General features: G+C 57.3%; 1 protein-coding gene across 1 annotated transcript; it reads right to left on the bottom strand.

Moving 5' to 3' along the window:
* On the bottom strand, nucleotides 1–25,784 carry CUL4A (cullin 4A). Its single transcript, XM_027973819.3, has 19 exons — nucleotides 25,230–25,784; nucleotides 24,653–24,768; nucleotides 16,676–16,779; nucleotides 15,889–15,958; nucleotides 14,949–15,022; nucleotides 13,861–14,023; nucleotides 13,547–13,636; nucleotides 12,511–12,593; nucleotides 10,873–10,940; nucleotides 10,356–10,474; nucleotides 8,707–8,899; nucleotides 7,436–7,540; nucleotides 7,125–7,235; nucleotides 6,965–7,050; nucleotides 6,306–6,413; nucleotides 4,863–4,976; nucleotides 4,188–4,466; nucleotides 2,184–2,336; nucleotides 1–1,447 (listed from the first exon to the last, which is right to left on the bottom strand). Exons 1-19 carry the CDS (start codon nucleotides 25,381–25,383, stop codon nucleotides 1,352–1,354), a joined length of 2,286 nt encoding a protein of 761 aa, XP_027829620.1. The 5' UTR covers nucleotides 25,384–25,784; the 3' UTR covers nucleotides 1–1,351.
* Between the last annotated feature and the right edge of the window lie 47 nt (nucleotides 25,785–25,831).

The raw sequence follows: 25,831 nt of genomic DNA, 5'->3' as shown, positions 1-25,831 counted from the left end.
TGTGATTTTAAGGCCAACTGAAACTACTTTTATTCAGAGTAAGTCTACATTAAATTACAGTATCAACAATTGAGAGACATCAAACTTAAAAGTCTAAGAAGCAGAAGCTACTGGTCTCTGACGGACCATGTGTGATGACCTCACAACTGAAAATTTACAAAGAGGGAAAGAGGACACGAAAGAGTGAGGGTTTTCACCTAGAAACCCATGAGATGTCACATTTTAAACACGCATGTTTCAAAAAGGGAGAATCTTTTAATAATTTAGCACAAAAATCAAATTATATAAACTTGGTATATTCCAGAAAATATTGCTTTCAACACTTACACCATGATCAAAATTCCTTTGGTAGCTTTTAATCAAAACGAAACATGCTATTATGTAAAATATAAAGTACTTTTAAATGTTCTCACAAAAGTATCTTTGTTGTGGTTCCCACACGAACCAGCGTCCGCGGCGTGGCTCCCCTAGGCACGCGCGTGACGGCAGGGCCCACGGGGCCACCTCTGCGCCGTGTCGGTCTCCTCAAGGCGCTGACGCGGTCACACGGAAGACAGCCGCCGCCCAAGGCCGCAAACACAGAACCAGATTGGACTGTCGCCATCGTACAAACACGCGGTTAGAAAAAAGAAAACAGCAGTCGCCCCCAGGCCGAGGACAGGGGCTGCCAGGAGCAGCCTTAGGGCGGCACACACACAGCGCTCCCGCTAAACCTCCGAGGGAAAGCTCGCAAGCAGCGCAGCAGAAACGGGAACGGAGACAGGGACGGGCTCGCGGCGCCACACACGCCAGAGCGACCTCCTCTCCACGAAGCGGAGGCCTCGCGAGGAGCCTCGTCCAGAAACCAGGCCTCAGAGGCTAAAACTTGGTGCCCAGGAACAAACAGAAGCTACTATGCGGGCTGCGGAGTTCACCAGCTGTGACACCTCAGGCTCTCCCTCCGGTCACCCGTCAGGGGCTCCTGCTCTGCGCCTAAGAGCTTGTGTCGGGAGCGCGCAGTGGCCCTGCAGCGACGGAAAGCAGCGCGGAGGGTCTCACGCCTGCACACACGCGCACACAGGACATCGGCTTCTGGCACAAGCACGCTGCTTACAAAGAAGACTGCCTGCCCGCCCGCCCCACCTCAGCCCCTCTGCGGAGCCCTGGGGAGCCTCAGGCGCCTCAAGGAGCACGAGGAAGCACTGGGGGGAAGACACAGCCGCCTGCGAGCCCCGGAGCCCAGAGAGCGGCCCAAGGACCGCCCTCTCCGAGCATCCCCGAGCGGCCGCGCGGCTTGGGCCCCGGGGCCTGGGAGCAGCAGAGCGGGCTCTCCCTGAAGGGGCGTCCTGTGTGGCACGGGCACGGGCGGGCCTCAGGCCACGTAGTGGTACTGGTTTGGGCTGTCCTTGTCCCTCTCCATGTAGTCCCTGTCTATGAGAGACTCGATCCGCTTCTTCAGATCTCCAGGCTGGAAAAGAAGAACAGAGGCCCCAACCACAGGGCGTCCAGCTCATCACCTTGAGCGAGTGGGTAAGGGTACATGTCTACACACATCTGGGCAGGACCAGAAGCTCATGACAGGATGACTCAGACAAAGCTCCCTGCTCCAAAGACAACGCCAACACTGTGCGCGAGCCAGTGTCTCCCGAGTAGGCAGTTGTGGGGCCCCTCAGCCTGCAGAGCATCCTGTGAGGAGACTGCACCCCACACTGCGCTCTCATCACTGGGGGACACCACACTCACCCTGGTGCACGCTGTCCCCCTGCAAGAAGGGGAGGCCCAGCCCTCAGGGTGCAGTGCTCTGCCCCGACAGCTGCAGGCCTCGCCCTGCAGCCTCTGCAGAACGTCCGGGTCTCCTGGGCAGGGGGCCCCAGCCCCTCCCACTCGCCCTGGGCCTGTGGAACCTGGGGGAACACACGCCCCGCCGGCCCGTCCAGCGCCCATCCACCTGAGCCTGACACCACAGTCACAGAGAACCTCCCGGACGCCCGCCGGGAGCCCTCAGACACTGGCACTGGGGACACTCCCAAGGCAGAGCACCTGGGCCGGGGCCTCGGCGGGCAGAGGGGAGGGCGCTGCTCTCTCTCCGCACGCAGAGGGAGGTCCCTGCGGCTAGTGGCCAGCGGCAGTGCAGGACAGACGGCCGACTCCAGAGGGCCAAGGGTGTGCAACCGCAGCGACTGGACAAGCTGACGCCCGCCTACCTTGACTGGGAACTTGAGCTGGTTGTACAGCTCAGAGACGAGCAGGTTGTGGCCTAGCGTCTTCCTCATCTTCATGACCCTGACGATGGCAGCGTCGATCTGGTACTGCCGGTCCTGGAACACGCGCTCCGTGGTGCTGACCTGCTCCTCCACCTGCGGGAGAGGGCCCGCCGCCGGTCAGCGCCGGCGCCGCCTCTGTGGGGGCTGCTGAGCTCCGGGCGGAAGGCAGGCCAGACTGCAGGGGCCCCTGTTCTGTTCTGCGGCTTTGTCCAGTGAAACCACTGAACTTCAGCAACAACATCAGTGAATTTACAGGAATCGTGACACCAATTAAAATGCTTTGGGTGCTGGCTTTGAAACAGAACTTAAAAACAGGAACGAGACACTGCCCGGGAACACGTGACCCGGATTTCTAACAAAAGTGACAGCTTAGTGGGTTGTGAGAGAGCCCACTCACATTTTAAAACAGGGAGGGTGGCTGGAGTGCTTTCTTGATGCTAAGATAACTTCTAGCTGCTCAGAGAAATGTTTCAGGGGAAAGCTGGAACATACAGACTACTGGAGCAGCAGCAGAAAATGCTCTTTAAACTGTGGGTCAGAGGAAGGTCTTCCTTAAGCTGACCCTCAGGTCAGAAACTGCAGAGGAACAGAACCTACTCACGTGGGAAGGACCCTCTCGGAGCGACAGAGCCGCCCGCCACCAGGCCCCGCGACGTGACAGGGCACTCCCTACGAGTCAGGGGTGGGATGTTGCAACGTGCCAGGGACTCGAGACCGAGCAGCTACTTAAAAGGACGAGAAAGCGCCAGCAGTGACCCACGGAAGAGCAGGGGCAGGACCGGGGAAGCGCTGAGTCTGGCGCGCGCTCATGTCAGCAAAGCTCATGTCCTCTGACCCGGCGAGTCCAGGGTGAGGAGCTGAGACTCGAGACAGCCAAGCCAGGAGCCGAGAGCGTGAGTGCAGCTGGGCAGGGCACCGCAGCCGAAGAGGCCAGGCCTGAGGCACCGCCAGGCTCTGTGCAGGGGCTCCACGCTCTTGGGTTCAAGTCACACAACGTGCTACTCTGCACATGTAAAATCCAAGTCCTGACCTGGGAAGAGGCCCAGCTTAAAAACTGTGTGTGTAAACGCCACAGGGCACGATCCCAAGAAGAAAAGTTTACGCGTGTGCAGCGGAGGAAAAAGCTGCCAACTCCAGGAGAGCCCAGCTGTGGAGCACGGAGGTGACAGGCAGGCCGCCGAGGAAGGATGGCCCGAGCACCCACCACCCCCTCGGCCTTCCGCGTAGCTCAGTCGTGAGGAAGCTGGAGCAAGGCTGAGGGCACCCCGTGACAGGCGTCTCAAGTCACCCACAGAATCTCCACACCAGCCCAAACAGCGCCCAAAAATAAGACACGAAGAACGCTTCGCTCCATGTGCTCTGAACGTCCTCCTCACTGGGCAGCACGGAGCACCCGGGGGGCAGCACCCCTGGCCGCCTGCAGCTGTGGGAGCAGCTGTGAGGCCCGTGCAGTCAGAGCTGGCACTCCCTCTGGACGGAGCGGCTTCCTGACGAGGCCACAGTGCCCGTCTGCTGGACTACAGCCCTGAGGGGCAAGGGCGCCTGCGGCAGGGTGCTTGAGGACAGTGGCCTGGAGCCGTCCTGGACCCGTGGCCCTAGGGAGCCTGATCAAAGGCACAGACACTCAGCCTGAACATGGAGCCCAGCAGCGAGGCTGAGACAATGGCGGGGGGTGGGCACAGCTGTTAGGACAGGTCACCAGGTTTGGAATGAGGTGCTCCCTACGTGGACAGAAGGTGGGCTACAAAGACCTCAATAGGACATGTTTGTGTACACAGGAAGTTAACTGTTAGACGCGTGCCCTTCTGAATTTCACTCTCGAGTATAAAAGTAGTAACAGCTCCGCTAAAGCATCTCACAGACACAAATGTGTAATGAGCGTCGAGAAGTTCCTATAGACCTACGGTCCCGTGAGCGGGGAAAGCGGAGGAAGCGGATACATACTGTTTCCTTCATCTGAATCTGGTTGATCTTGATGCGAAAGAGCTTGTGCTTGAACTCTGCATTGAACAGGAACTTGTCTCCGTCCTCCACTTCCTTCCCTTTGGGGCTCTTGAGGAGGACGCGTGCTTTGCCGCAGGCCAGGGACTGCAGCGTCCTCCGCAGCTCACTGTCCTCGATGCCCGTGGCCAGCCTGATGTCCTCGAAGCTGAAGCCGTCCCCTTCGTTGAACATGAGCAGCACCAGCGTCTGGAACAGGGACACCTGGAACTCCTTCTTCCCCTGAAAGAGCAGGAGCCACACAAGTGGGTCTGCCAGCCCGCGGACACCGGGCGAGCCTGTGTGCGGGTGTGCCGAGACGGTGCTGACTAGTCAGCAGAGGGGAGGTGGAGACGGTACTGACTAGTCAGCAGGAGAGGAGACACCCTGAGGGGCCTGTGTGCGGGTGTGCTGAGACACTCCTAACTAGACATCAGGTGAGAATACATCATTAATTTTATTGATTAAAACATTAGCCCTTCGACCACTGCATTTTACTGACTTCGAAAAGCCCGTGTTGAGTTATATTGAATAATCCCTTCCTTTCTTTCTTAGCTACCAAAGTCTAACGGCAACTTAAAAACATTCTTTTCATAAACGTGCTTCAAAAACGAGCAAAGCGGCAGGCGCAGGACTTGCCTCCTTGAACTCGGCCTTCAGCACCGCGTGGCCCAGCGTCGTCTGCCACTGCAGCTTCCGGCCGCTGTGCTTGCCCAGATAGAACGTCTTGAACACCTCCTGCAGCTTGATCATCTGTCAGCGGAGGAGGGCGAGCGTGACTGTGCTGCGCACGCTCACTCTGACACTGCCAGCGGCTCAGCGTCCGAGTTCCTAAGCCACCGCTGGGCCGAATGCGGCCTGCTCCGTGTCCTGACGGCGGCCCACCAGCGCGCAGCCCCGTGCTGCCACCATTCCAACAGCTCCTGCCAGGGGCGGTGGGGCCTGCCCCCGCTCCCGAGCCCCGCAGGCTTCCTCGGCCCCCTGCAGCCTCTGAGCCCAGGAGCGCCGGTGGTCCGCCTGGTCAGAGCCCGTGCTCTTGCCCGGCTGCGCAAGCTGGGACGACCCTCGCTGCCCCCGCTCCCGAGCCCCGCAGGCTTCCTCGGCCCCCTGCAGCCTCTGAGCCCAGGAGCGCCGGTGGTCCGCCTGGTCAGAGCCCGTGCTCTTGCCCGGCTGCGCAAGCTGGGACGACCCTCGCTGCACTCCTCCTCTCCCAGGGAAGGCCCTGGGACTCTGGCCTGTTCCTGCCATCCCTCCACGCCCGGCCAGTCCTGCAGCGCCGGCACGCGTGTGCACGCACACCCCAGGGGGAGGGGGGAGACGAGTGTCAACCAGCAGGCACAGACGGGGCGTGGAGGTTTTCCAGGAAAGAGTGTCAGCTTGCACGGTCACACCCGCCCTGGGAGCGTGAGCGCGCCAGGCAGAGTGTGGGGAGGGGTGCAGAGCCGTCCCATCGCGTGGGGAGATGTGGGAAGGGGCGCTGAGTCTGGGACAGCCGTGACAGACCCGGGGTGGGGGGGATTGGAGACACAGGCTGGAGGCTGAGAGGGACGGAGCTGGGGCTTCCAGGGAACATGTGCGTTCGGGGTACAGGCAAGAGGAAAAGGAGGAGAGGACGCGACAGAGACTGCCTGGGGCCAGAAACGGGGGACTCCAGGAGACTCTGCCCTGCGAACAGGAAGGGTGGGTCCGGGCAGCAGCACATCTGCCCGGGTGCCAGGCCCTGGGCCTAGCTGTCGCCCCGGAGGCCCTGGGCCCACGCCGGCAGGCACACCCCATCCCCCTCACAGGGCCCGTCTCAGCCACACAACGCCGTCCCTGCCCTCTCAGGCCCTGGCTCTGGTATGTCGGGTGGGAGCATCAGCCAGCCAAGGAAGCTCGAGGCTCCCACACAGGAGCTTTTTAAACCAGCGCCTCCGTGACAGGCAGCCGGCAGAGACAGACCAGGAGCGCCCGCTGTGAACGCTGCTCCGAGAAGACGCGGATGGTCAGGGCTCAGCGAGCGTGGCTGCCACGCTCCCTGCGGTGCGTGGGGCCTGGAGCAGGAGCGCGTGGCAGCAGGGTCTGGCTCCCGAGCGCGCTCACCTCTGGAGTCAGGTGCACCTCCACGGGCGTGTACGTCGGCCAGTAGCCCATGGTCAGGATGTTCACGGTCAGGTCTATGGAGCCCGGGTCACTCTGGTTCTGCATGTACTGCACAGACAGGAAGCCGGGACAGACGGCCACTTTAGAGCAGCGCCCAGAACTGACCTCCAGAAACCGATGACCCCATTTCCCAGCTACAGCTCACCTTGCGTTTCATTTGTTCGAGCCCCTGGAACATAGCCCACTGAGGCCACACGCCCTGGTCAAACGCCACTGGGAACGTCTCTCTTCACTTCTGCCCCAGATACGGGCCATTAAGCTCATTTAAGCCAGAGTTCCAAGTGCACTTTTAGGAATTAGTTTTCTTTTCTTGTTTTCCAACTGCGCCACACAACCGGCAGAACCCTAGTTCCCAGACTGAGGACTGAATCTAGGCCCTCGGTAGTGGAAACCTGGGGTCCTAACCACTGCACCAACAGGGAATCCCGGGGGGTTATGTTTCTTTTTCATTTTGAAGTGTTCTGAGTACGTGGAGCATCAACAGCGTGATTTTTAAAGACGAGGATTTTACACAGGTCACATACTTACATGCAAAATCATTTCACAGAATCTGAAATAGCGTGTTTTTAAAAGAGCTGTTTCACTTGAACACAACTTGCCTGCTTGAAATGAACCATGATGTCCTTGGAGAGCTCCATGTCCTTGAACATGCCCTCCAGCTTGCTGGTGAATGCGGCCCCGCACTCTGCACAAAGCGGACGGCGGGTGAGCATCAGGAAGGCCCTGAGTGGGGCGCTCACCCCCACCCCCGGCGCTTACCGTGCTTCAGCTTCGACAGCATGGATTTCTCAGCGTCGACGGAGGCACTTTTTCCAACCAGGAGTCTTTTTGCTAGATCTTTTTTGTAAAAAGCTTCAAACACGTCTTTACCTATTTATAAGCAAGAACCATGTGAGACATTTAACAGTTGCCGTCAAAATGTTCACCTCAGCTTCTGACTCGGCCCAAGAGGCGACCACGCGCGTGTGCCAGCCAGCTCTTCCCGCTGAATCCCCACAAACCCCCTTGCTGCGCGCACAGCGGCTGCCACCGCGGTCCCATGCCGCGGACGCGCTGGGGGCCCAGCTCACCGTGGATGAACCGGAACAGGATCATGACTTTGTCCAGCATCCTCTCCAGCTCCTCGTCTGTCGCCTCCTTGTTCCCTGCTCTGAGCTTTGAGTCTACGTGCTTTGCTGTAGGAGAGGATATCATTTGAAAAATAAGCATTCACTCCACAATACGATACATATTCTAAATACAAAAAGGAAGGTCTTTAATTTCTCCAAGAAAAAACACTTGGAACCTTCCCAAACTGACATGTTATTTTGTAACAAAAAGGCAAACACCTGATGTTCTAAGATCTGTGCTTTCCAGGCTCGGAGAACACACCCCGCGGTCCCACACTGGAGCTTCCTGGCACACGACCGCTCCAGAAGCCGGAGCAGCCCGCCAGCAGGATTTGCGGAGACGTGCGGGCAAGGCTTCCTTACGCGGGAGCACTCCCCTCAGGGCTGACCCCTCAGGCACAGAGTGGGTCCGCCTGCCCTCCTGCTTTCGAGACGCACAGGCTGCCTCGACCTGCCCAAAGGAAGGGAGAACCCGAGCTCCCCAGAGTCCGAATGTGTCTTTAGAGAAACCACAGTCTATAAAGTGGCACAAAGGCCAAATCAAACAGGTGCATTTGAACGTCTCCTTCCGCTGGCTCGTCTTAGCCCCTCCCCTCATTGTCTTGATTCTGAGCGCCACAAATGTACGCACTTGTAACCTCCACTTTCCCACCAGGCGCCTTCACCAGCCCACACCGGAGCTCAGCCCTATGCCACGGCCTCACACCTCCCTGCCCACTGCCTCTGGACAATTCCAAAAAAACTGCCTCACTGATGAGACTCCATGAATCCTGGTATATTTTGATGTTATCAGGAAATAAGTATACAAAGGGATCATTTGAAAGAGTGCCAATCAATCGCACCACATTTAACACTGACTGGGGGATACAAGGTCGAGCCTGAACAGCCATCTCCTGTCAGGCGCTGTCGAGAGGCCAACAGTCACCCTCCTAACATTCCTACACGACAAACCCAGGCCAGCTTCTGGGCAGGAAGAGCTCTGGGGCCGGGGCCGTGCAGGCGAGGAGAAATCTGCTGGTCTCATCCTGCTCCTGAGACGTCAGGCTCCATCTTGTCACAAAACCATCACCACACGCTCCCAATGGAAACATCACGTGCTCACATATGGATTCAGCACACAGAAGCGCACGCTGGTGTCTGTGGCTTCCGGAAAGGCGGCCCTCTCAGGCCCGCCCACCCTCCCCGTGCGGCGCGTGCTCCAGGGGAAGCCTGTGCGCGAGCCTGCTCCCTACCGATCAGCTCCGCGGGCTTGTTGGGCCGCTTGTTGATGAATGTCTCGAAGGACTCTTTCATCAGGTTGATGAACTTCTCGCTCCGCTGGAAGCACACGTCGATCACGTGGTCCACTCGGTCCTTGAAGTCCAGCAGGTCCTGAACCATGTCTTTGTCTTTCTCTGGATTGATGACGATCGTTGTCCCAAAAGTCTGCAAAACACACCAGCTCAGCCACAGGGCTCCAACGCCGCAGTTCCTCTCCCGCTACCAAGCGACCGTGATGGCTGAACAGCTTAATCACTCCCAGTACTAGGTGCTGAGTCCCTCCAGAAGCTTCACAGATTTAGTCCACGTTCTAAAAACTGAGTGGGCACGCAACTAACCTGTAGGGTTACAATTCTGCTTCTGGAAGAACTTTTACTTATAAATCCCTCAAACAGAAATTAATCCTCTTAACCTTCTACACCTATTTGGACTTCCTAACAATAGTTCTTTCTCTTTCACGTTCAACTGTGGTTTAGACTCTGGTTTTTAGCCTGCATTTTTATTTAAGAAATGCTATTTAAACATGACTAGAAGTCTGTATGACAATACCAGTTGGCTATCTGACTACACACGACACACGAGGAGCTCCACGTCAGAGGTGCACGTGGGGGCAGACCACTGGCGGGAAGGCTCAGGTGAAGCGGCCGAGAGGCTTCAGGAGAGGGGCCTGGCGCGGCCTGCAGGGGTGGGGGGCAGCGTCACGGCTCATCCTCAGTGGACACCCGGGACAAGCTCACAATCCAACGTCTCCTGTCCAGGCTGGACGCTGGAAAGCTGCCCTCCTGTGTCAGGACCTGGGCCCGTTCTTTCAGAACCCTGGGCGGCAGAACCCTCGACCCCCACGGCCTTTCCTGGCATAAAGCCCAGTGCTGACCAGGCCTGAGTCGCGCATGCCTCTCGGCTCAATGCGGCGGCACAAGACCCTGGGGGTGCGTGTGCGTGTACGAGCCTTCCACGCGCAGGCCTGACTGTTCCCGTCATCTTTCTCACTGAGCTGAATCTTCCTCCTGATGGTTACAGGCCCGCGTGCAGCAAGAAGAGTGACCGTGTGCCTCGCGCGCCCAGCCTGGTCCCCGGCGCTGACACACGGGCCCCAGCCGAGCAGCAGCACAACCAGGACCCCGGCCCTGACGCAGCTCACGCCTGCTCGTCCAGACGGGCCACGCGCTCACCTACACCTCGCCGGGGGCGCAGCACCCAAGCCCAGCGCCACACAGACCACTCCTGTTGCCTTTTTGTAACCGAAACACAAATAAATCCTGGGTTTCCGGGAAACAAAGCCGCATACACCCTACCCAGACACACCAAACTGTGTAAGTTCCCACCGAGCCAAGCATGAAATCATGTTTCAACAGTAGATTCCCAAAGGCAACTTTTTGAAAATCATAGCTATAGAACTCCGCTAGTCTCCGCTAGTACTTATGCAGACAACAAACGGCCAAACAGCAGCTTTTAAAGCATTCACACCTGGATGCTATTTATCCCCAAGACTGTGTGCTCACCGGACCCAGAAGGCGATAGGCAGGTCCAGCCGGGCCCGCCTGAGCCTGCAGGAGGGGAGGCAGCTCTGGGGACCCGGGCCCCCCGCCCCGCCCCGGGCCCCGCCCCGCGCCCCACGCACCTTGATGTACTCGCTCCAGTGCCGCAGCAGCGCCTGCTGGCCGCCCCGCACGCGGCTGAACAGCTGGTACATCTGCGTGAGGTCCGGCACGCGGTTCTCGTCCAGCAGGTGGTCCAGCCCTGAGATCACACGGCAGTGCTAGCTCGGGCGGCAGGTGGACGGGGGTGGCCAGGTCTGCTCACTCCCCGGGACCCCGCGCAGGCAGGAGGCAGCCCTCGGGGCCAGTCGGCTGGCCGCCACGCGTCCACGCTGGTGGTCAGCCCAGGCCTGAGCACAGCGAGGCTGTCTGCCCGCCAGGGGCTGGTGTCTTTCAGCCCTGACAGGACTCCTGTGACTTTAGCCCGAACCTTCCATGCTCCCTGCCCACCCCCTCAACACAACTGGTAACCCAGCCCCCCCCAGGCTGAGGGCCACCACCTGCGACGATCATGGTGACTGAGGCTGTCACGGCTGCTCCAGCCCTCTCACTGAATGCAGGACAGGCGGTCAGAGCAGGCACGAGAGGCGGGAAGCCTACCTTTCTGCAGAATTGCTGTTAGATGCTCTCCCAAGAGCTGCTTCTCCACACAGGCGATCAGCGGTTTCCTGGGGGGGGGGGGGCGGGGCACAAGGAGCCCATCAACCAGGAGGGACGGGCCCACCCAGCGCTCACCCGGCCTCGGGCCACCGAGTCCAGCAAGAAGGGCGGCAGCGGACGGGGCCCTCGCGCTCCAACCCACTGAGCTCCAGTCCCCGGGCCTCCAGGACCGCTGCCCCCAGTCCCGCCCCACTGGGTCCCACAGACCCCCCCCGCCACCCCAGCTGCCCCTCTGCTCTTCCACCTGCGTCCTCCCAGGATCACACATCAAAGCCCGACTCCTCACAGAGGCTGGGAGTGTCACACGCAGCACAGAGCCAGACGCCCTGGAGACGGGCGTGTGGGGCTGCCCCTGCACGAGGGGACACGGCGCCCTTCCGGGGCCCAGGCCCCTGCTCGCTGAGCCCTGTCCTCGGAGACCAGAGGCCTGCTGCACTCCTAGGAGTCGCTAAGCTCGGGCCCACTCGAGGGACTGCTCCCTGCACCACCTCACGTGGCCTGCACGGCAGCCCCACACGGACAGAGGCCGGCAGCCACCTGGGCTCCAGGCGCCAAGAGCTGGGGAGGGGGCGTGCAGCCCGGGACTCATTTACTGGCCTCCTGCACCTGCTTTCTCTGAAAGTCACCTTTCGCCCTGTGGCCTCTGAGTCATCTGACACTGCAGAAGCCACCTCAGCGCCCCTCAAAACCCTAGCCCAGGGAGCCCCCCCTCTCCACAAGCCCTCTGCTTAGCCTGCAGTCACTTCTCGGAGACGGGGTGCGGTGGGGCTCGCATGCCGCACCCGCATGAGGGCTGAAGGAGCAGCCGCCGGGCCTAGCACCAGGGGCTGCTGGCTGGGGCGTCCCACCACACAGTCCTCTGCCTCGCTGCACCCCAGCCCCCGCGGTCCCACGGCGCCTCCAGCTCCTTGTCTGGGGCAGCCTGCCTCTGCTCCAGCCCTGTGTCCTGTCGGGCTGCCACACTGTTCCTGCCTGTCACCTCTACCCCCCTCCCCCCTCCAGGCCACCACAACCCGCAGTTGAGCACTTTTCCTCTTAGAAACATCTCTTTTCCATCTCCCACGTTGCTGCTCTGACCTTCCTCACTTGAATAAACGTTACGTGCCTGACACAGACACTCAAAAAACTTTCCCTTGAACTTCTCCCTAGATACTCATCAATTCAGAGAAAAAAATCAGATGAAATGAGAAAATAATGGGGCTTGCATTAGTAGCAAAATAGTTCCGGCGACATCGGTACCTCAGACTTCCAGCCAAAGTTCACAGCAAAACTGCCTACGTTCAGTGACGCCCCATCAACGTTTCATAAATGACAGATTCCTAACATAAATTAAAAATGGCAAAAAGACACCAAGTATCTGTTCAAATCACTCCTTTGGACAGGATCTCAAGACAGGCCACTCGGTCAGTGCGACTCACGACTGCTGAACAGTCACGAGTGATAAGCAAACTGCTCGAGGACCAAAGCCACGTCCAGGGCCAGAGAGCAGCAAGTGAGTCTGTGAGACGCCGTGCGTCGGGGAGTGGAGGGGACATCGTCCCCCGGAGGCCCCCAGACGGAGCCCGGAGCGGCACTCACTGTGTACTGTGATCTAGGTATGTGATCACGCGGTCCGCCTCCTCCTCCAAGCGCTTACTCACGTGGTCAAGGTACTCTGGAACCTTCCAGAAAGAACATTGAAACACTTCAGCAACAAAACACATTCTTCACGTGACCCAAGAAGTTCAAACGCTGCTTTAGTGGAAGAAAAAGCAGAACTGCACGCAAGCCAAACCGGAGCACCGGCTGACGGAGCGGGGAAGGGGCGCGGCGCCCCGTCCACACGGTGCGGCCAGCGGGCACCCGTCACACGCTTCCCCCAGGGGCCCCAGGAGGCTGCAGGAGATCGCAAACCACACTCCGAGTTTCCGGGGGTGAAGGGCGCCCGTGCTGCCCCCTGCCTGCACAGCCGGGGCCCGAGGCCCTGGCCCGGGGTGGTGCCCAGGCTGCCCTCCAATGCTGGCCCCAGGGCTTCCTTCTGGGCTGGGCTCTAAGGCTGGAGAAACCAGCTAGAGAGGTTTTGGGGTTTGATTACCGTCACCTGGCATTCCCCCATGGCTTTTAGGGTCTTTTCTTTCAGTGTCTCACACAGGTGAAAATGTTTAGCATATCGGGTCTATCTTTCATATTTAAGCGTTATCTTTAGAGAACTCCCTGGCAGCCCAGTGGTTAGGACCCCACGCTCCCATGGCAGGGGGCACGGTTCAAACCCTGGTCTGGGAACTAAGATCCCACAAACGGCTCAGCACAGGCACCCCTCCCCCCAACACACACACACACACACACACAAAATTATCTTTTATCATATTGTTTCAGCTTGAGCTCCTTTATGTAAACCAGAAACTGCTTTTCTGGTTTTTTTAATGGGGGGAAAAGTTTCTAAAATAGGGGGAAATTAAACTCTCAAGATACTAAGAAAGAATCTCATTACTGAGAACTGAAACTAGATTGTAGCTTTCAGAAGATTTTGAGGAGAATGTCTGCCTGTGTGAAAAGACAGATGCTTAGAAATCACACTTGGATACACTTCTATGAAAACCAAGTAAGGCACTTCAGAAACCTCTCGGCGACTCACCTCTCTTTCTTGCATTAACCTTTGGCCTTCTGCAGCATATAAACAATTCGTTTCTTCCAAAAATTTCAGTTCAAATGAGTCTTTATATACCTAAAAAATGAGCAGAGTTACTGGCCAATTACAGCAAAGAAGCCGCTCATCCTGAAGGCTGACCCCTCGGCGAGGGCGGCCGGCTGCACTGCCACGCCCCTGCTTGGGGGCAGCTCCCTTCTCGCCCCGAGTGCAGAGGGACAACACTCCCTCATTTTTAGCCAACGCCTGAACGGTGTGGTCTCCAGCGAGGTCTGACCCTGTCCTCGGGCGGTCGGGCCCACCTGGAGGTCAGACAGCATGCCCAGCAGGCTCCGCAGCAGGCTCCGGTCCACCGCCTCGCCGCTCCGCTCCCGCTCAATCAGCAGCAGGATGCCGTCGATGGTTTTCGTCTGGACCGTTTTGTCGCTGATGATGTGGTTTCTGAACAGCTCTAGCCCCATGTCCCTGCACAGCAGAAAAACGAGACGCGTCGGGTTCACCCGTCACAGATTTTGGGTGAAGCTCCAGACACACCTGCTTGCTAACTTGCTAGTGCACAAGTCGACCTTTTTCTAATTTTCCTCCTGACAGTCTGGCACGCCTTGTGCCTCTTCCCTCATCCAGGCAGCCTGTTTCCTGCGTGAGTCAGTGGGTCCCCCCACCCTGCCGGGGGCCCCAGGGCCTCCTGTCCTCGGTGTCCCCCGCCCCCAACCGAGCCCGTGCTCCAGCCGCTGCATCTGTCTGCGCCACAGGACCGCAGAATGAGGATGCAAACCAGAGCCCGCCACCCATCCTTAGCCCGTTGCCCGAGGATTCAGGAAGAAGTTCACCCGTGGCTGCAGGCACCCTCTTCTGGAAGCTGAGCTCTCAGCTCGGGCTCCAGCAGCTCCCACTCAGCCAGCAGGACACACCCTCATCCCCTCCGCCCTCCACCGCCCACAAGCCGCATGTCCCGGGCACAGCACCCGAATTAGGAGTGACTGTCCATGTGGATGGAGGCCAGGAGGGCTGCGGGTGAGCCGGGGCAGGCTTCTGCACAGGCTGAGTTGCTCGGGCTGCGGCCAGGAGGCAGCAAGCAGGGACCCAGGTGACAGGGGCGCCGGGTCCCGGCTCACACGGCCCCCCAAAGGCCCCGCATGCAGAGCAGGGGGAAGCTGGGCCCTGGCGCTCAGCACCCTCAGAGCAGAGTGAGGGGTGGAGACTCTGAGCCTGCCAGGCCCGTCCCGGGACCCCATCTCCCGCAGGAGACCACACGGGACTGCCAGCCACCACCTCGGCGGCCACCCCTCAGAGATGGATGCCCCGGGCTGAGGTCCACCGAGGGGCCCGGTGGGTGCGCAGAACAGACAGACGGTCGGGCACGCACAGCAGCCGCAGCGCAGACACTCACCAGATGGAGGGCAGCGTGGAGTTCTGCAGCACGTACGTGCGGTCCAGGAACAGGAAGATACTCCGGATCATGATCTGGGGGCAGAGGGCCGGGTCAGCCCACCCCAGGCCCCCCAGCGTCTCACATCTCACGCGGCTGCCTCCCCTGAGCGGCCGCGTCTCACATCTCACACGGCTGCCTCACCAAAACCCTCAGGACCGACGCCCCGAGTCTACTTGCTCCCCTTGGTGTTGGCTTTTCCTCCTTCATTCAGAAAATCTGACGAAGGACTTCACAGCACTCGGCCTCTGAGACACGCGTGACCTCAGTTCCTTCCCCACTGACGGGCTCAATGTCCTTAGCCTGGGCTTGAGCACGCCTTCCTGGCACGTGGGCACGCGGCCCTCAACTGCTCTGCAGGCTCGGGGGTGGGGGGGCCCAGGACTCTCCTCTCAGGGAGCTCCCCAGACTGTCCAGGAGCTTTGCTCACACAAGCACAGAACCCTCCTGATGGACACTCGCCTGTTTCTATCGCTCACGTGGTGCTGGGCCTGGAAGAGACTCTCTCGCTGTTGCCACTTACCTCCGTTAGGAAACAAGAGCACTCGCCCCATCGGAAGAGCTACTGACCTGCCTCTGCTCCCCCTCTCCTAACTCTCAGCCAGGCCACCCTGAAAACTCACACACATAAAGCCAAATTAGAATCAACACGGCCACTAAGTCTAAGCCTTGCTGTCCATAGGTACCAGGAAGCCCTGGGATTCGGGCTTGATTCTCAGGCACAAACTGAGATCAAGGAAAACTCCAGAGGCTCACCAGGAGTCAGAGGCCCGGGGCTACCTGTGTGTGTGGTCTGAAGGCCCTGAACAGGACAGACCCCCAGCCCTCCTCGTGCACCGAGGCCGGCACAGGGAGGAGGCGCCTGGGCCGCCAGCGTCGCAGAGGCCGTCGGCAAGCTCACCATCTGTCTGCAGTGATCCTGCCAGCATGTGTTAATCTTCTTGAGAAACAACACGCTGTCTAGTGAGTCTGTGGAGGCCTGCTAAGGAAAGCTTCAGAAACACAGGCTGATTTACTGCAGTTTTTACCCCTTAATTTCAGCTCTCTTCACCAGACTACCGCATGCTATTTAGTACTCAGAGTACTGAAACTCCAGAAGCTCAGAAGCCACAAGCGTGGTTTCTGAGTCCCCACAGGCCCCTACGAACTGTGATGCACCTGCCTCACCCCTTCACGCCCGCCCTGCACCCTTCCCTCCCCTGCCGGGGTCAGGCCCCGGAAGGAGGAAGCCGGCCTGCTGCCAACAGCAAAGGCCCAGGGTGGTTTCAGGCAGCGAGGTCCTGAGCTGGAAGCCACTGAGCCCCCGCCTGCACACTGCGAGTGGACAGGCAAGGCTTGCTTCATGTGGCCAAGTTTGTGGCAACCGGTTACAAACCACAGAAAACCAACAAGAGTTTTAAGAACAAGAGTAAACAATAGCAGAACTCAAACTTTAAGATATTTTTCAGAACATTTCCTAAATACTTCAAACTGGTCTTAACAAACGGACACTCTCACTTTAATCAGATCAGCAAAGAAGTTTAAAGGTAAAAAAATTCCACTTCAAAAAAATCTGTTTTGTTGGTTGTATGATGTAAATGCAAGGTTTTGTTTCCATAAATAAAAGAGAATTTTAAAAGTTTTTGTTTTAATATTAGGGATAATATTTAGGTAACGAATAGGAATCGCCTAAATAAAAGAAAGGATATTCTCTGAACTGAAGGATCTGTGCTTGGACGTGGCCTTCGCAGGCCTGGCGCAGCTGCTGGTAGAGTGTTGGGGACACTTTGTGGGAACAGAGGTTTTCAACAGCCTGAAGACAAAAGGAAAAACGAGTTATTCGCTATGAATGACAAGCTTGTTCTTTAAAAAAGCGCATCTGTGCAAAACAGCTACAACCGCAGCAGAAAGGCGCGCCTTCGCCACGCACACGGCTGCACCGCCAGCGACTCCGCCACCGCTGCTGGAGCTCCGGAGGCCAGCAGGGAGGCCCACGACAGCAGGGACCCGGAGCACGGGCGCGACGGCGCCCCGATGCCCGGCCGAGGACGGGCGCACCGCAGGCCGGGCTTCTCCAGACGCCCCCAGGCTCCCTGCTCAGCAGCCTCTGATCCTGGCTGGGCCCCACTCACTGGAGGACCAAAACGGGCCTGAGCCCACGGGCCCTGGTCTGCGGTGGGGCTGCAGGGAGGAGTGAGCCAGCCCCGAGGATCACAAGGTGAGACCAGGCCCGGAAACACCTCCTCCAGACCCTGAGGCCATCCCACGACGGGGGGGGGGGGGGGGGGGGGACAGCAGACCCGGGTCCTTTCAGGCTCACGAGTGGGAGCTCAAGGACCAAGGTGCCAAGCGTGGGGTGACTCTCAAACTTGTCTTAAATTAATGAAGAAACAAGCGTTTGTGGCGGAAACAATTTTCATAAAATGTTATCGATCCACATCAAAGAAACAATACGTGTATATCCTTACCGGTTCTAATAAAATTTTCTTTCAAATCTCATGTACAAATCAGCATCTGATCCAATCCAAGTATGAAATACTATGAAGAGAAATGCAGTGTTTCTACTGCCTATTTCTCAACAGTTTAAAAAAGTAGGTGGGATACACAGAATGGACACATTTAGAATCTTTACTCAAATATAAGGGCGACTGATATTTTCATAGCGATAAAGAAAACAATTATGTAAAGAAATACGTAATATACAAAACACACGGATACTTATAAGGTTCAAAACAGAACACGGAATAATGACAGTAATTAAGAAAACAAGAATACCTCTCCCTTACATTCTGTGTATTAATGTGAACAAGGGGTTCCCATCCACGTTTTCTGTCTACACCCCTTCACTTCCTTTCTCAAACTTAGTGGTTTTATAATTCAGTCCAAGATATACTGTCCTTTTCCCTCTTAAAAAAAAGGGGGTATAATGTCCTAACACAGACTTTTGTTCCAGTAGTTAGTCATTACACATATAATTATTACAAATTAAGTTTTTACTATAACACATGAAGAAAACATATTTCCTTTGGTAAAAATCAAGATAAGCTCAGTGGTGTGTGTCCTTCAAGGAAGAACATCTTATCAGAAGCATTTTCTGAATGCTCCAATTCCTGAGGCAGGTGTCCGTGTCCTCAAAGCAACCTTTTCCGGGCTATGAGCTTTTTGGTGAATTCTGTAACCTGCCCCCCCTCCTAGGTGCCCTGTTTGGCATGTGCTTACTATTTACACAAAGTCCACTGAGACTGTTTTTAACTTGGAATCTGGAGCGCGCGCTCGGAGCCCAAGCCGAGCCCCGGGGCGCCGTCGCCTCTGCTGAGTCACTGCTGGCGTCTTCGTGTTACAGGCGCCCGGTCACCTGCTCTCCCCCGCGGGGGGGGGGGGGGGGGGGCAGCGGGGCAGGGACGCTGCGGGCCCTTCTCCCCACAACTAGCTCGGGAGGTTTGGCCACACTTGGAGATCCAGAAATCCCTCTCTGGGGGCACGAAGCCCCGCGTGGGGCCGTGTGGGCAGCACAGGGGTCTAGGGGACGCGGCGCCCAGAGAGGGCGAGCAGGACCCGGGTCCCACGGGCACCAGACCGACGGGGTTTTCCTCGGCCAGCTGGGCGGCCCGCCAATCTCCCAGCCCCGCCTCCCTCCCTGCAGCGCCACACCCGCTCCGCACACGCTTATCTGTGTCAGGACAGACAGCCTCCCGCAAGACACTGAGCGCCTCCCACGTCCAGGAGCAAACCAGCCAGAGGGGCGAAGGTGAAAAGCAAACTCCGCCCTCCCGGCCCGGGGGAGGCCGCGCCCCCAAGCCCTCCAGGGACAGAGCGGCCGCGGGAGACCACGGCCCGGGTGGCGTGGGGGAGGCCACACCCCCGACCCCTCCAGGGACCGACGGAGCGGCCCGGGGGAGGCCGTGCCCCCGACCATTCCACAGATAGACCGGCCAGGGCCCTGCCCTCGGCCTCGGCCTCGGCCTCGGTGGCAGGCTGCCTCCTCCAGGTGCCAGGCACGCCTGAATTCGACAAGCCCACCGCACGGGAGGAGCCCCCACCAGGATGCTGTCTCCCCAGGTTCCCGCCCATGAGAAACCAGGGAAGAGCAGCGCAAAAATGGGCCTGAGTAGGGGGCGAAGGGCAGGGGGGCCAGGAGACCCAAGGGGACAGGACGCCCACCGTCCCAGCCCCAGGCCCAGGCCGGGGTGTGATTCCCTCATGCAGAGGGCCCACTTCCAGGAGGGACCAAGTTGCTGAATTGCAGAATCCTTGCTGTTAAGCCTAAGCTATCTGAACCTGAATGCTGCGTTTCTGAGTAACTCGCGCACTGAATTCACTCTCCAACAGCCGTCAAGTAGTGTCCACCCGTCTCCCACTTTCCGGGCTCCCTTGCTCTCCCGAATCCACCCTGTGGGTTCATCAGCACCCGAGTCCACCCCACGCTCCTTCCCCAAGCTCAGCAGGTACTGGGGTCACGGGATTCACCCCAGGACTCAGCCCCAGCAGCGTGGCTTTCCTCAAGTGCGAGTGTCCTGGGACAGGTTTGAGTCTGAGCATCAAAACCAGCCTGAAATCCACACAGATCAGACTCGAGGCTGCAGAGGGGGAGGAGAGGGACGCCCTGGGAGCTGGCGGTCGGCAGATGCAAACTCTTACACTTGGGATGGATGAGCAACAACGGCTGCTGTGGGGCACGGGGAGCCACGGCCACCTCCTGGGGCAGACCGCAAGTGAAAACCCATTAAGAACATACATGTCATGCGTGTGTGTGTTTATAAGAATACATACATGAAATACAAGAACGTGTGCGTGAAACTGGCGTGTTGCGCCGAGTCACTGTGACTCCGCTGCAGAGACCGGCACAGCGCTGAGTCAGCAACACTTCAGGTTTTTAAAAAGTCAAAAGCAAAACAAAAATCCAGTCTGAAATCAACACACAGCCTCCCCTGAAACTCTTCTCGAAAGTGCTCAGGTTCCCGTGGCTCCACTGAGCTGCCAGGCAGGACTAAGACATGCACACCCAGATACGCTTTCTCCAGCGAGCTGGGATTTACACCCAAGTTCAGAGAAGATCTATGTGTTCAAACCCCCCTCCTCCTCCTCGCGTCACAGGAGGGACTGAGCGGGGTGTGGGTCTACTGGCCACCATCGTGGTCAGAACGTCCCTTCCCAGCAACGAAAGCGAAGCAAGGAGCGGCAGGCGGGCTGGAGCTGCCCTCGGCCTCCGCAGGCCTGGCTGCCTGCGAGGGGGAGGCTAGACCCACTCTTGGGAAACTGGTCAGCATCCAAACAAGAGGTGCCCCCTCCAACATCCTGAAAACCTCCTCAAACAGAACCAACCTTGCAAGCTCTGGTGAGGACTGTTATCGAACAAAAGATTCTGGCAAAGTGCGTCCCACCCCAGCACAGAAGCTGGGGCTCTATGCTGAGGCCCCAGGGCGAGCACCGTCCATGCCGCCGGAGCCCAGGGTAACCTCCCCGCCACGCCACCTACTCTCCCCCCAGCCAGCACCATGGGACCTGGGCAACTCACTCTGCAGACACACACGACTCCCAAGTTCTGAGCAGCCAGGAGCCCGCCCACGCACCTGCCTCCAAAGGGCAGCCAGTGGCCCCTGAGACCCTCCAGAGACGCCCCAGGAGGAGTGGTGTCACTGTGGGGGAAGCACCCCGGGCCTCAGGGTCCCAGGACGCCTGGAAACACCATCTGTGACAGCATCCAAGGCAGCCACAATGAGACACATCCTGGGTGAAAGTCCAGCTGAGAGAGCGCTGGGCAATTGATACCAGACAGTCAAATCTCCAGGAAAAGAGCAATAATGAGCCTTAGCTGGAAGATGTCGTATTTTACTAAATTAAAAGCCCCTGAGTTTGGGCGCGTGGTGGGACACTTGCTTCTGGCCCAGACAAAGCCAAGGAACAAGCCTCACCCTGCTACTGAAGTAACACCCCAAACCGCAGTTTGCAAAGCACTGCACACTGGGTTCTGAGAGGCAGTAACCTCGGCAGACAGAAGACAGACAAGCGCCGACCGCTCGGGCGTCCAGTGTCCAGGCCGCAGCGCAGGCGCCCTGAGCTGAGGACTCAGGGAGGCTCTGCGCTGGCAGCGGGGTCCCGGACAAAGCCCTGCTCTCCTCCTGCCTGGCACACCTCACAGGCAACAGCCTAAAAGGTCAAACTGACTCCAAATGATTTAACCGAGTCGGGAACGAAACTCAAGAACGTTCACAGAAACACAGAGGATCTGGCAGACAAAAGACAAGTCAGACCCACAGTGTCTGCGTCCAGCCAGAGCCACCGCAGGGGCAGAGAGGGAGCAGAGAGAGAGGGGCAGCCACGCCGCACAGCGGGGCCTGGCAGGCCAGGACGCAGGGGCGCTGCGGCCACGCCCACACGCCAAAAAAGTTACCTAGGCACACAAGATACAAACCAGATTCAAACTGAACCCCCAGAGACGAGGACGGCGCCAGGGCGAAAATCACACCGGATGGCATGAACGACAGACCAGACGCCGCCGCAGAGTGAGCGTAAACAAGGGGATAAACTGAACAGCTTCATATCCACTGAGGAAATTCGTAGCTGAAAATCCTTCCACCGAGAAAGCCAGGATGGCTTCCCTGGGGAACCCTCTCAAACATTCAGGGAGAAATAATACCAACTCCATACAAAGTCTTCCAGAAAATGAAGAGGAGGGAATATCTCCGATTCGTTTTTTGAGGCCAGCATCACTCTGACACCAGAATCAGACACAGACATTACATGAAAATAACACATCGATGTCCTCTGTTGCCGCAGACGCAAAAGCTAACAGACGGTCGGCAGACTGAACCTAACAACACATGAAAAAAAGGTGATACTCATGACCAAGCAGGATTTACCCCAGAATGAAAGACCAGTCTAAGATCTGAAAAATCAATCAACGTAATTAGCTAACTAAAATACAAAAATCAGGTGACCACCTCGACAGTCACATAAGAATTTATCAAAGCCCAACATGTAGTTCTGATAAAAATGCTCAGCAAGACAGGAACAGAGAGGAACTTCCTCAACTCGACAATGCGTATTCTGGAAAAACCCACAGCTAGCATCGCACGATGTTAAATGATGAAAGGCTAGAAGCTTTCTTTCCTAGGACCGAGAACAAAACAAGTGTACCTGGCTCTTTACATTTCTGTTAACCATCAGAGGCTCTAAACAGTGTAATCAGGCAAGAAAAGGAAATGAAAGGAATGTGGATCAGAAAGGGAGAAGGGGAGCCGCTTCTGTTCACAGGCGATGTGGCCGTGACTGTCAGCGTGGAGAGTCCAGAGGCACCTACAAAACAGCTACCAGAAAGAGGTGCAACCAGCAAGACACAGCACAGAAGATCAATGTGTAAATTCATTTGTGTTTATACATACTACCAAGGAATTAAACTTTATACCACCTTTTATAACACTACAGAAATATGAACTGCTCTTAGGGATAAATCTCACAAGCCCTGTGCGACGGGGCTAGAACACGCTGCTGAGGCCTGACTGAGCAAGTGCCGTCCTTCGTGATCAGCTGGCCCAGTCTTGCTGAGATGTAACTCTCCCCACGCGCATCTAGAATCCGACAGAATCCCACCCAACATCCTAGAACGCTCTTCTGAGAAACTGGCAGATTCTAAAATTCATACAGAAATACAATGGACCTAGAAGAGCCAAAACAAGTTTATCCAAAAAAGGATAAAGCTGGAGGGTCAGTGCTCCAGACTTTGAGGCTTCAGGCTCTCATCCGGACAGCACTTTCTGATGAAGGGACAGAGCAGCTCGCTGCGAGAAGCTCAGACGCCTTGCCACGCAGCACTGAGCCAAGAAGATATCCACAGGGAGGACAATGAGCCTGGATTTACACCTCACAAGAGATACAACAACTCACCTGCAAACAGATAATACACCTAAATGTGAGACTACAACCCTAAAATGCCCACAAGGAAATGAAAGAGAGAATCCATACCACCTTAGGTGAGGCAAAGACTTCTCAGACAGACACTACAAGCACGATCCATAAAGACCAAACTGATACAGACTTCATCAGAATTCAAAACTTTTGCTCTCCGAAAGCCATAGTTAACAGACTCAAAAGGCAAGCTGTAAACTGGGAGAGCACAAGCGCCAGGCAAATTTCTGGAATAAGACACGTGCCCAGAAGACATAATGGCCCCAAACACGTGACGGTAAGAAGATAAGCAAGACCACAAGAGATGAGCAGAAGACGCGAGCACACGCTTCAGTAAAGCAGGCATCAGGAACGGCGATGGGCACAGGAAAAGACACTTACTATCATCAGGGGGCTGCAGATTAGAACCAAGGTGAAATTCTACCACATACCAAACTAGACCAGCACAAGGTAAAGACTGACGCTACCAGACACTGGCACAGACACGGAGCATCTGAGTCTCCCACACGCCACTGGCAGAGACAAAAAATCATGACACCACTTTGAAAAGCTATGAAATGTCTTATGAAACCCAGACATCCATTAACGCACGATAAGCAACCATGGTGCCCAGAGTACTCGGCAACAAAGAAACCAGTTACTGTCAGAAGGCCCACACGCAGTGCAGAAGCGTTACCCTAAGTGAAAGGAGCCAGGTACGAGAGACCGCGAGAGGCACGGTTCCATTTAGATGAGGTTCTAGAAACGGCAGAATGTACCAACAGACAGCAAGTCAGTGATTGCCAAGGGCTGGGAGTGAGGAGGGATGGCTGGCCGCACAGGGGCCTCTGGGCACTGTCTGTGGTGACAGAATGTTCTGCAAGTGGACACGTCTGATAAAACTTACTCAAGGACACATTCCATAGCTTAATTAAGTGGTTAAAACACACAACAGACTTAAACTTAAGACAAAGAAGGCACATATGTTCACATATGTTCACTGTCAACAGCAGTCTTCTTTGGGTGATAGGAATATCAGGGATTTTCATTTCCTTCCATGTACTTTCTGCAGTTTCCATAATTTTTATAATGTAATTGCTCATGTAAACATGAAAAGGTTTTGCTTATTTTTTACAAGTATCCAACTGTAAACTTTTCATGTTGCACTGGGGTAAAGCCAATTAATGACGCTGCTGAACTTTCAGGTGAACAGCAAAGGGACTCAGCCACACACATACATGTACCCATCCTCCCCCAAACCCTCCTAGAGAAAAAAACTTGAACTCAAGCCTCTTAATAGAGAAGCTAGATATTAACAGAAATGCTATTCTATCGCCTAAAGCGTAGGTAAGAGTTTCACACACAACATAATGGATGATAATCTGCTGCATATTTGGAAAATGTCCTATGGCTCTTGGAAACACGTTTCTCTCCTATAAATGGGTTAAATTTAAGTACCTTTCAACAGCTTAAGCCTGAAAATGAAATGAAAATCCCACAACCACCAAAACCAGAAAACAGTCCTTGACTTGGGACAGGATGCCACAGAGCTCCTGCTGTTTCTGGTGGAGGCAGATACTTGGACTCTATTCCCTCTTCTACTGTCTCTGAAACAACACTGGGGACCACAGAATCCACGGCTGCGTCACGTTTCACCGGAGCTGGATTACGGTGCAATTTAGACAACTATAAAAAAGTCAGGTAAGCGGAAAGCAGGATGCCAGCACCCTAAGGGAAGGGAAGGCTTCCATCTCAGCGAGCCTGCTATGGAGCTCTGCTCCTGGCCGCCTGTGGACGCTTACCTGATAGAGCTCTTCCAGGTTGTAGCGGATGGAGGTGCTACTCTGTATGGCTTTCACCGCTTCATGAAGCTTCTGCCAGGTGTCCTGAGTGTAGTTATCAGGCAATTTAGGTCTGTCTGTAAGTGCAGACACAGTCAGTAGGTAACGGCACCCATGCCAACAATCACACGTCTTTAAAAAACCACTCTACGAAAAAAGTACTTCAAAGACACACAGCTAAGGAACGCGGGCCATTGTTTTCCCCGTACAAGGTGCCATGTTTATAAATCCCTCGGGTTACAGACTCTGCAGCCGTTCCGCCTTCGTTTCACTAAGCAAACACGTCGAAGACGGTCGCTGTGAGCGCGAGGGGAAGGCATAAAAATCTCAGTGCTCTTTCACTCAACGAGCGGACTTCCCAAGCGGGAGGCCGCGGAAGAGTTACCCTCCCCTCCGCGCTGCGAGCTGCCCGAAGCCGCCCCCGGCGGGGAGGCCGCCCGCCCGAGCGCCCGCCCGGGGCCGCGCCGCCGCAGGGGGGACCGCGCCGCCCGCCCAGCGCTCGGGCCCCGCGGCGCCCGCCCGGCCGGCCCGCACCCACCTCGGAAGTTCTTGATCACGAGCTTCCTGGAGCCGCCGGCGCCGCCGGGCTTGGCGGTGGCGGCGGCCGCGGCGAGGGACGCGGGCTTGGTGAGGCCGTTCGTGTGCCCGACGAGCGCCGAGAAGCTGCCCTTCCGGGGGCCCTCGTCCGCCATGGCGGCGCCCGCCCCGGCCCGGCCCGGCCTCCCGCCGCCGCCTCCCCGGCCCAACCGCCGCCCGGCTCGCGCGCTCTGCCCGCGCGGCCCGGCCCGCGACCGAACGCCCCGGCGCGGCCCGTGAGGAGCCCGCGAGGAGCCCGTGAGGAGCCCGCGAGGAGCCCGCGCGGCCCGTGAGGAGCCCGTGAGGAGCCCGCGAGGAGCCCGCGAGGAGCCCGCGCGGCCCGGCCCGTGAGGAGCCCGTGAGGAGCCCGCAGCCGCCGAGGGGGCGGCGGGCCCGGGCTCCGCGGCGCCGAGGGGGCGGTCGCGCGAGCGGGGAGGGCAGTCGCAGCGCAGCCCCCGGCGGTCCTCAGCCCGGGCGCGCCGCCATGCCGGCCCGGGGCTCGCGCTGCGGCGCACACACCGCCTCCGGAACCAACGCGCGCGGAAGGCGGGGCCGGGGGCGCGG

This window comes from Ovis aries, chromosome 10, assembly GCF_016772045.2.
Source record: "Ovis aries strain OAR_USU_Benz2616 breed Rambouillet chromosome 10, ARS-UI_Ramb_v3.0, whole genome shotgun sequence".
NCBI lineage: Eukaryota > Metazoa > Chordata > Mammalia > Artiodactyla > Bovidae > Ovis > Ovis aries.
This window is presented reverse-complemented; position numbering and strand designations above follow the sequence as displayed.

Excerpts from the sequence above, each read along its gene's own strand:
- CUL4A (XM_027973819.3), bottom strand. The coding sequence starts at position 25,383 with ATGGCGGACGAGGGCCCCCGGAAGGGCAGCTTCTCGGCGCTCGTCGGG. Across the intron at positions 24,769-25,229 it reads CGTGATCAAGAACTTCCGAG|ACAGACCTAAATTGCCTGAT; the intron begins GTGGGTGCGGGC and ends CTGCACTTACAG. Across the intron at positions 2,337-4,187 it reads AGATTCAGATGAAGGAAACA|GTGGAGGAGCAGGTCAGCAC; the intron begins GTATGTATCCGC and ends CCTCTCCCGCAG.